Source organism: Pygocentrus nattereri, chromosome 20 (genome assembly GCF_015220715.1).
Source record: "Pygocentrus nattereri isolate fPygNat1 chromosome 20, fPygNat1.pri, whole genome shotgun sequence".
Taxonomy (NCBI): Eukaryota; Metazoa; Chordata; class Actinopteri; order Characiformes; family Serrasalmidae; genus Pygocentrus; species Pygocentrus nattereri.
This window is the reverse complement of record NC_051230.1, coordinates 14,761,264-14,771,781: the sequence shown is the minus strand read 5'-3', so window position 1 is coordinate 14,771,781 and position 10,518 is coordinate 14,761,264. Positions and strand designations below refer to the sequence as shown.

General features: G+C 39.7%; 1 protein-coding gene across 6 annotated transcripts in view; it reads right to left on the bottom strand.

The window, feature by feature from the left end:
• Positions 1–3,209: 3,209 nt before the first annotated feature.
• The window catches only part of apba1a (amyloid beta (A4) precursor protein-binding, family A, member 1a), a 45,618-nt gene continuing 38,309 nt past the window's right edge, over positions 3,210–10,518 (bottom strand). For all 6 annotated transcript variants that reach the window (XM_037531654.1, XM_037531657.1, XM_037531658.1 and 3 more), the window contains 5 exons: positions 9,414–9,593; positions 9,055–9,267; positions 8,674–8,793; positions 8,413–8,553; positions 3,210–7,903 (listed from right to left, as the gene is read on the bottom strand). In XM_037531654.1, coding sequence (XP_037387551.1) covers positions 7,832–7,903; positions 8,413–8,553; positions 8,674–8,793; positions 9,055–9,267; positions 9,414–9,593 — 726 coding nt within the window. In that variant the 3' untranslated portion in view covers positions 3,210–7,831. The remainder of the gene's footprint in view (positions 7,904–8,412; positions 8,554–8,673; positions 8,794–9,054; positions 9,268–9,413; positions 9,594–10,518) is intronic.

Below are 10,518 nucleotides of genomic sequence, written 5' to 3'. Positions count from 1 at the left end.
TTACAAGAGACCATGTGTTTCCTCTCTGTGAGAGACAGTTTCACTGGGAGTTTCAGGGACTTTTGGAGACTTCTGATGATGTTGATGACTAAATGTTCTTGTCAGTGATCTTCTTCTTCTTTTGGCTGCTCCCTTTAGGGGTTGCCACAGCAGATCATCTGCCTCCATCTTGCCCTATCCACTGCCTCCTCTACTTTTACACCAACCATCTCCATGTCCACCTTCACTACATCCATAAACCTTCTCTGAGGTCTACCTCTTCTCCTTCTGCCCGGCAGCTCCATCTCCAACATTCTTTGACCAATATATCCACTATTCCTCCTCAACACATGTCCAAACCATCTCAACCTGGCCTCTCTGGCTTTATCTCCAAACTGCTCCACCTTCACTGTCCCTCTGATCTGCTCATTTCTAATCTTGTCCATCCTTGTCACTCCCAACGAAAATCTCAGCATCTTCATCTGCGCCACCTCCAGCTCAGCCTCCTGTCTTTTAGACAGAGCCACAGTCTTCAAACCGTACATCATAGCAGGACACACTACTGTCTTGTAAACCTTCCCTTTCACTCTTGCTGCTATCCTTCTGTCACACATCAGCCCTGACACCCGTCTCCACCCACTCCATCCTGCCTGCACCCTCTTCCTCACCTCTTTTCTACATTGTCCATTGCTCTGGATGGTTGACCCAAGATATTTGAAGTCATCCACCTTTATGACCTCTACTCCTTGCATCTTCACCTTTCCACCTGCCTCCCTCTCATTCACACACATGTATTCCGTCTTGTCTCTACTGACCTTCATTCCTCTCCTCTCCAGTGCAAACCTCCACCTCTCCAGATTCCCTTCCACCTGCTCTCTACTCTCACCACAGATTACAATGTCATCTGCAAACATCATGGTCCATGGAGCCTCCTGCCTGACCTCATCTGTGAACCTTTCCATCACCATCGCAAACAAGAAGGGGCTCAAAGCTGATCCCTGATGTAACCCTACCTTCACCTTGAAACCATTTGTCACTCCAACTGCACACCTCACCACTGTCTCACTATCCTCATACATGTCCTGCACCACCCTAACATACTTTTCAGCTACACCTGACTTCCTCATACAGTACCACAGTTCCTCTCTTGGCACCCTATCATATGCCTTCTCTAGATCCACAAAGACACAATGTAGCTCCTTCTGACCTTCTCTGTACTTCTCTACCAACACTCTCAACGCAAAAATTGCATCTGTGGTACTCTTTCTGGGCATGAAACCAAACTGCTGCTCACTGATCTGAACCTCTCGCCTTAGCCTTGCTTCAACAACTCTTTCCCATACCTTCATGGTGTGGCTCATCAACTTTATATCTCTGTAGTTACTGCAGCTCTGCACATCACCCTTGTTCTTAAAAATGGGGACCAGTACACTGCTTCTCCACTCATCAGGCATCCTCTCACTCTCCAGGATCCACCTTACTAATTCTCTGCACTTCCTGATCCACTATCTCTCCCCCCGTTGTCCTCCTCTCTCTCTCGTTTTCCTCATTCATTAGTTCTTCAAAGTACTCCTTCCATCTACTCAACACTCTCTGTTCACTCACTAGTACATTTCCCTCTCTATCCTTTATTAGCCTAACCTGCTGTACATCCATTCCAGCTCTATCTCTCTGTTTAGCCAAACGATACAAGTCCTTTACTCCTTCTTTACTGTCCAGCCTCTCATACAGCTCATCATAGGCCTGAGCCTTTGCATTTGCCACCATTCTTTTCGCTATGCGACTAGCCTCACAGTACTCCTGCCTACTTCCTTCATCTCTGGTTATCCCACTTTTTCTTAGCTCCTTCTTCTTCTGAATACTCTCCTGGACTTCCTCATTCCACCACCAACTTCTTCTTCTTCTTTCCTCTGACCAGACGAGACACCCAACACATTCTTGCCAGTTTCTCTCACCACCTTACCTGTAGTTTCCCAGTCCTCAGGTAGCTCCTCACTGCCCCCAAGGGCCTGTTGCAATTTTTCCCTGAACTGCCCGTAACCATCCTCCTCCTTCAGCTTCCACCATCTAATCTTTGGCTCTGTCTTCACTCTCCTCCTCTTCTTTGTTTCTAATCTCATTCCACAGCCAACCACCCTATCTCCTTTAGGTGGCATCTCCTGCTAAGGATATAATCCACCTGTGTGCACTTCCCTCCACTCTTGTATGTCACCCTGTGTTCTTCCCTCTTCTGAAAATACGTGTTCACCACAGCCATTTCCATTCTCTTTGCAAAATCTACAACCATCTGACCTTCCGCATTTCTGTCATTCACACCATACATACCCAGCACCTCTTCATCCCCTCTGTTCCCTTCACCAACATGTCCATTGAAGTCTGCACCAATCACTAATCTCTCCTCTCTAGGGACACCATCTACCACTTCATCCATCTTACTCCAAAATTCCTCTTTCTCCTCTAACTGACAACCAACCTGTGGTGCATATGAACAGACCACATTCAAAATTACACCATCAACCTCCAACTTCAGGCTCATGATCCTGTCTGACACTTTCTTTACATCCAGAACACTATCACAAGCTGTTCCTTTAGGATTATCCCTACTCCATTTCTCTTCCTCTCTACACCATAATAGAACAGTTTGAATCCACCTCCAATGTTCCTGGCCTTGCTTCCTTTCCATCTGGTCTCCTGGACACACAGAATATCTACCTTCCTTCTCTTCATCATGTCTGACAGCCAGATATATATCATATATATATGACTTAACATAAAAAAGCACTGATTGGCCAAACGAGGTATTAGCTGTTAACTTTTAAAAAATTATTTAAAAATTATTAACACTCACATTCATAACATCACTACTTATTGTATTAATATCATTTGTATTTATTTTTATTTTTCTGAGCAAATACACACTTAGAACCAGATACACAGCTTTTTAATTCAAATTTTTCTCAGGTGCCTAAACTTTTACACAGTACTACAGATAAATAGATACTGTACTCACCTAACAAAACCTTGTATCTCAGATTGTTTTTAAAACAAGGAAAAAACATGAATATAAATTCAGGTTAATATACTGAGCTTGAATTCAAAGTGATTCATTATGAATTGTTCACACAACAAGGCTGTCTTCTTCAAACAATGTGAAAAACTAAAAGTTTAAGAATTTGATACCACAGCAAGTCAGCTAACTTTCCCCTTTAAGATCAAAGACAGAGGCGGCGTATGTTTGTACTTTCTCAGTAAGTCATTTATTGTTGTAAATACTGTTACAAACATTCCTGCTATCGCAAAGGAATGTGGCTCAATAATTCATCACGGAGAAGCTAGCAAATAAATAAACATTGCCATTGCTTTACAGAAAGTGTTTTTTTTCCCTATTCTTTACCGTAGACATATAGACAAACATAGATATAAGTTTAATTACATTCAGAGCGAGTGCATAATAAACACTACAGTCAAACCCACAGCAACCGACTACTCGTGTTCCTCTCCTAATTCAACAGCACAGTTCTGCCAGGCCCTGTGTTCTACTGTCTCAGTCCACACTTCTTTATCAGTCACATCCACATGTTCAAGGTCCATGTGTTTTAATATGTACAAGGGGGTTTCCTTCCTCACTGCACTTCATGACTCACCACATCGTCACCTATGGAGCTACAGTTACTCTTCAAATACTATCCCACACAAAAACCTTCACTAAAGCCATCAGTATTGTTAAAGCTTTCTAAACGCTGCCGGGTTTGTCAGAGAAATGTCCTGCTTTCATACGTAATCTACAGTGCAGACATCCTGTGAAACTGAACATTGTACTTTTGAGGTGTGAGGTTGTTTACATTGCTCAGCGTCTCAAGCAGCAGCACTGAGCTGTCCATAGAATTTTACTTGGATATAAACAGGACATTTCATTTTTTGTTACCTTGACATAGTACTGTACCTTTTCACATTCAGTTCAAATTCAGTTCAGTTGAGATTATACATATAGTGCCTTTTGCAATGGAAATGGTCACAATTCAGCTAAATGCAGCAATGGACCATGACATATTAAGACAAAAGAACTTATCGCAGTTTCATTCCTACACATCCCTGAAGCATTTCACACAAGAAATACTCTAGGATGGAGAGCTACACGCATCCAACTCTTGCACTGCTTATCTTTCTTAATTGTACATACTGTATATAATCACTGAATGTGTATACTGCACTGTATATGTGTATATAAATATATTTATATATTGGTTTACAGTTTTCCAGCTGGTTTTGTTTATGGTGGAGTAATGTCATCACACATCACACCCACTACAAGCAGGAATGGCAATGCATACCAATGACATGAAAGACCATGCTTAACAACAAAAAAAAGAAACTGTGAAGTCCTCCTCCATATTCCTCCACAGAAACTACCCACACAGTAAAAAATACAGCAATAGTAAGGCCAGAATGTTTAGGGACGGGACACACTTAAAACACACTGCAGTACCCTTATAGTCATTCTGAGGTGCTGTGAATGTAGACTTTATCATTAACATTGCAATTCAGCATTTGTACAGTCATCTGGTGAAGATCACTCAAGAGATTGAAAGCTAGCTCCTCAAGAAGAAGGAGAGTGTATGTCTGTGTGCTCTACAAGAAACGAAAGAGTACCATTGTACAATATGAGTAGCTTGTGCAAGACGTTGCAATAAGATTAAAGACAAAAACACAAACAAAACGAATAGCTGCTCTGAGTAGAGACACATGTACTAAACGTTTGATGGGTTTGTACCACACAGTCTTTTCAAATTATAATACTTTTACTTTTAGTCAAGTATAATTGTGAGGAAAATAAACTTTCTGGACAAAAATACATGCATCATTTCTTCTCCAACACTTAGTCAAAGCCGCACTATGTCAGACTGTTTGTTAAAACAGTCAAGAGAAAAAAAAAAGTTAAATTATGCTGTGTCTGGGCTGTAGAAATAATAAAAATAAAATGAAATGAGATCTCAGGTTGAGTTTTACTGACCACGTCACACATCTTTGTGTTACTGTCACATGCACAGACTCTTGAAAGGTCCAGCTCAATGTTGAGGTCTCAAATGCAAAAGCAATGTTATAGTGATGACAATGATACCGATGACAACAGCTACTTTACGTACATCCTCTGAAGACACGTCCTTCACCAAGTTTTGACTGAGTTCTCTTTGAAATACTCATTCGAAACACTCTAAATGGTCAGAGTACTTCCCACATTACAAAATGTTTATCCGCATGTTACGCACAATTATACATTTACATCAGAGAGGTCAAATCCCCAAATCTTACATAGTGTAGCTGTAAACATCCCTTTGCCTTAATAACAGGAAAAGATTACACCAAACTCTTTACATTTTAGTCCACTAGCTTTGTGCTTCATGTCTGAGCATAATGCAGCAATGACATCCCCACATTAAAGGTGACAACTGTAGGTTATCTGTATGAGACATCAGACATGAGGGAACACTAGAACAGTTTGACCAGCAGTAACAGCAAATCTCCTAATTCTTAATTAAAACAGCATTTGAAATGCTAAAATACAAACTCTGGCTGAAATCTGCATCCAGTTAGTAGAAAAGTTGATTTAATAGGACATTTTCAAGTGACCAGTGTAATCCTTACCTGACAGGATTGATGCTGTATTTTAAGGCAAGGGGACGCATAAGCAGGTTTTAGAAAAGAAAATGATGCATACAACAATTTTTTTGTCTAGTAAGCTTAATATACATTTAACTCCATTCCACTTCTTTCACGTCTTAGACATTTAATTACTAATTTTTCATTGCTTAGTTTCATTATGCTAGTGACAGCATCTGTGTTGCTTTGCGATTGGTCCCACCTTTTGGACTTTTATGATTTATCGTTTTATGTTAGACCAGTTCATAAAAAAAGAGAAGAACAGAGTTTAACAAATTTCTGCTTCTGTGCTGATTGATGATGTATATTCTGGTGAAGTTCTGGTGCTTAAGTAGTTTTTGTACTGGTGGTTTTGCACTTCTACTCTAGTTGTTCCTGGAATGTTACTTTTACTCTCACATGAGCCAAATTAATGAGAGTTTTACTTAAGTACTGATCCGCTTGTTTCTAATAGGTAGTAATTACAATGAGGGCAGCATGCAGAAGAGCCTGATGACAGGCCAAGCTTTGGGTGCACAAATGGCTCAAAACCTGCAAAACCTGATGTGCTTTATCTCCTCAAACTAGGCTCTGTAATAGATGTCAGAGAGAGCTCTTATAATGTAGACTGATAATCCATACTATGCTATTTCCCTTTAACCAAATTCCCTGAAAGAGCTTGTGGGATTAGCCCACAGACCTAGATTAAACTCAGCCAATCAGGAAATGCACTTTAAGACTGCTGTAAATGATAACAGCAGTCTAAAAATTGGGCAATAAGTAAATTACATGGGAAAATAAGTATCAATAAACAAATGAATAATGTGTGAAATGATAAACTCGAAGTTAATAGCTGTAACAACTGCATTACTTTTACATGTTTAAAAAAAGGTAAAAAAAAAAGGGTTGGTCTCAATCTGGGAAAACAAAAGTTAAGAAAATATCTCAAGGAAATGTCAGTATACGACTTCTAACTCTTTACAAACAGAGGTTTCTTCAAATAAGTTTTTTTTTTCAAGTATACATTTTTCAAAATAAAATAAAATACAAATGAGAACAAATTAAATAGCAGTGCCATCCTTAAATATGAAGGGTGCATAAGAAAAATAGAAAAAACAATGAAAAAGCAAATGTTCTGTACACCAGGATAACATGAAAATTCCAGAATTCTGTAATTCACCACAAAATATCAAATTGCACATCAGTCCAAAAAAAGAAAAAAAGAAAACTGAATAAAAATCAGTTTCCGCAAGTGGATCCTATGCATCATGCAGAACAAAATCAGTGTTGACCATAGTTCTGAATCTTTGAAACAAGTTTTGCCAACAACTGACTCATTTATATTAATTCGGCCATTCTGCCCTGCCAAAAAGACCAACATAGTCTTTCCATAATATTAAATAAAGAGGTCAGCATTCTGTTCAACCAGCTGATGTTCCTCTGATGATATATCATGTGCTGAAACGTCTGTTTTAATTCCCCTCTTTCAAAGTATGGCATCATGATTTTGATTAAGGCATTAAAGGTCCACATTGTATGTTATATACTGTATGGAATTCAACATTTCTTCAGAACCACACGACCATCCCATTTACTCTAATAAGCCATTATTCTAAGGAATGCACACTTGGAGAACAGTTTTCACATTTTTTGGTCCACTTTTCCACACTCGTCCTCTAACAGCTGCCCTTTTAAAACTGCAGCGGAACAGAATGAAGCTGGAATGTTTGATGGTTGCCAGGTTCAAATAAATAACAGGAAAAAAGGAGAGAAAAGGCAAGATCCGTCTGGCATTTTTTCATGGAGAACATCAACATCTACACCGCTTGCACTCACAGCATAGCTAGAGAACTTTCAAACAGGGGTTACATAGGGCTCTAAAACAAGAGCGTTTAAGAGGGCAACATATTATGTGTCCAGAAAATGAACTCTTCATCTGGGTCTTTTTTCTCTTTCAATCACTTTTTCCTCCTGCACAGTCAGACATGTGTAGAAACAGATGTTCAACACATTGAAGCAAACATCATCACACTGAGGGAAGCTGAGATAGAAAGGGAAAGGCAGTAAATAGAAAGGAAAACTTCATGGAAAAAAGGAGTCATGGTTGGTGGAGCTCGGTTCAATCATTCAGTCAGCAGTCCGTAGGAGTTCAAAGAAGGATTAGGGGTTAGGTGAGGTGAGGACAGGTCAGGAGGCTGAGGGTAGCATTGTGGCTTCAGATGTAAACTGGTTGCTCCTGGGCTGTCAACAAGCGGTACATGGCAGCAGGCATAGTCTTCATGTGAATCTGTTTAGAGACAGAGATAAGGATATGCACTTATTTCCCATAAGTGGCATCAACAGCTACCTATGGACTCCCATCACATGAGGCCAAAAATCAGCTGAGCAATTTGGAAGGAAAACAAACTAAAATGAATGCTCAAAACAAGAGAATAAAAAAGGAAAAAGTGAATTCATTGCAGAAGCTGTTAAAAAAAGACAGTGAGGTCAATTTCTTTTACCTCCTTTTAAGAAGAATTCTAGCAAAATAAATCATATTCTCTGCCAAAAATGTTTTAATGTAGTTACTTTATTACAAACCTGTCTCTGAATAGCTGTTATTAGTTATATACCGCTGTATTTATTTGTTTACACCTCCTGCTCTTGTTTACTGAATAGAAATTGAATGGATTCTTTGTGTTGCTGTAAGGGGTCTATAGGACATACAATCCATACACTTCCAAAGCTCCATAACTACACAGCATTATTAATCTGGCCCAATTACATCATGGTACATCATGCCTCATCTACCCTTACCTCGCCAACTGCATTTGACAGGATGTGTACAATCTTCTCATGAGGAGTGGCTACAACACTCTGGCCATTGATCTCAATGATGCGGTGACCCACACGGACCCCACCTCGCTCAGCTATTCCCCCTCTCATAAGGCTGCAAATCTATTGACCAGACAACAGCAAACAAAGGTAGAGTAACAAGTTTAATGGAATGATATTTCAGAAACCTAGAATCAAACAACACTTGTATGTTCTGCAAGACTACATCCAGAATATACCCACAATGCCATTTTGCACGCTAAAGCCAAGCTGGTATCTCAGGTCTGGTCTTCTGATGAGGACGGTGGTGACTGGTGGGCATCTGACAATGTTCAGCTTGATTCTGGACTGATTCTTCAACCCCTGGAGAACAAGACCATTAACAAGAATTGAGGTCAATGTTTCACATCAATGCATTGTCTTTGTATCTACACAATGGCCAAGTACAGAGTGAGTCATTAGCAAAGAATGACCTCGATCTAGGAATGGACTGAGGCCAGAAAGCATAACAGGAAAATGAAAAGCACAGAAAATACAAAACATACTGGTATCACATTTTTTACCAAATGCACTACATTGACCAGTGATTTTTTGGATTCCCAAGACGAAATGAAAAATTTGTACCTTAATGATGCTTTGACAGGTGGAAAGAGGGAGTCCAACAAGGCTGGTGCCATTGATAGACATGATCTGGTCTCCTATATTTAGTCTTCCTGATTTTTCCGCAGGTCCAGCATGCATCATGTTTGCGATAATGACTGTGGGAAGGATAGAGCCCCAGCCAGACTCTACAATCACCACACCTAGAATTTCTCCCTTTTGCTTCTCTATGTAAACCTGAGCAGCACATAACAAACAGACAAAACAATCACCAATACAGATACTAAAAGATGCTAACAACATCTGTTGACATCACTCTAGCACAATAGAGCCAGTCAGTGACGCAGTTTTTGGCCTCTACATAAAAGGCATTGTTTACTCACATCTTTACAGTTCTCAGACTTGGAGAAGTGTATGAGGTCATCGTTGTACATGTCCTGTGTGTTGAGGAGGTCGCTATACTCTTTCTGGCTCAGGTCTTCAGGGTTGATGCCATTGGCACGCAAGAATTCTTGGTATGCTACACTGAAGGCTTGGCCAATGGACTGTGCTATGAGCTGGGCCTGAGGGAAAAGGGGAATAAAGAGAAAAGCAGGAATAAAGGATGTAAACAAGCCACCAAAGTCTGTCTGAGAAGTAGCATAAGTTGTTGGTCAGCACAAACAATGATCTCAATTCAGTGGTTAACAGGATATTTACTGTACAAAACCAAACAATGTCCTCCAGAAACTGCTCTGTAAAAGTTCTCTTGATATACAGTAGCCACAATAGGCATTTGGACATTTGTGCCATACATAAAAAATGTACTAAACTGATTGTGTTAGGAAACATTAATCTTAAACATACCATTCCAAGACTGCAATTGATTTTTTGGCCATATATCCTTTCAAAATGCAGCTGGTGTTTTAGACTGTTACTGTCTGAACATTTCTTTTCAGAAAGAAAGATTGAGCATTTCTTTTCATCTGCAGATTTGCACCCAAAACATCTTTGTACACATCTGAGTTCATGATCTTATCAATTAATGCAAGCTCACTGACGCCACTGTAAGAAAAACAGACCAGACTTTGACGATTCTACCTCTGCTTTACAGTACCCTTAGTGCAAGTTAGTGAGAATTCTTCACCAGGCTTTCTCCACAAATGTGTATACCAGTTTAATGTTACGCTAAAGCTTCTTCCTATGAAACAAATGTCATTTTGTTAAACATTTTATCAAGTACTCTAAAGAACTGTATTTGTTTGTAAAATCAAAACAATTACTACATTTATGTAGTAAATCTTCAAGATCTTCAAAATCTTCAAAGTCTTCAAGATGCTAAAAAAGCTAACCACACTGCTCTGTTAACTAACAGATAAGGGCTATTTAAATCCATCTGGATTCTCCACACTGAATCACAGTACAGATCGGGGCCGATTCAATCAATCTATTTAGGCAAAATGTTACTGGGGGTCACTGCAACTACAGAATACATGATGATAAATGTCA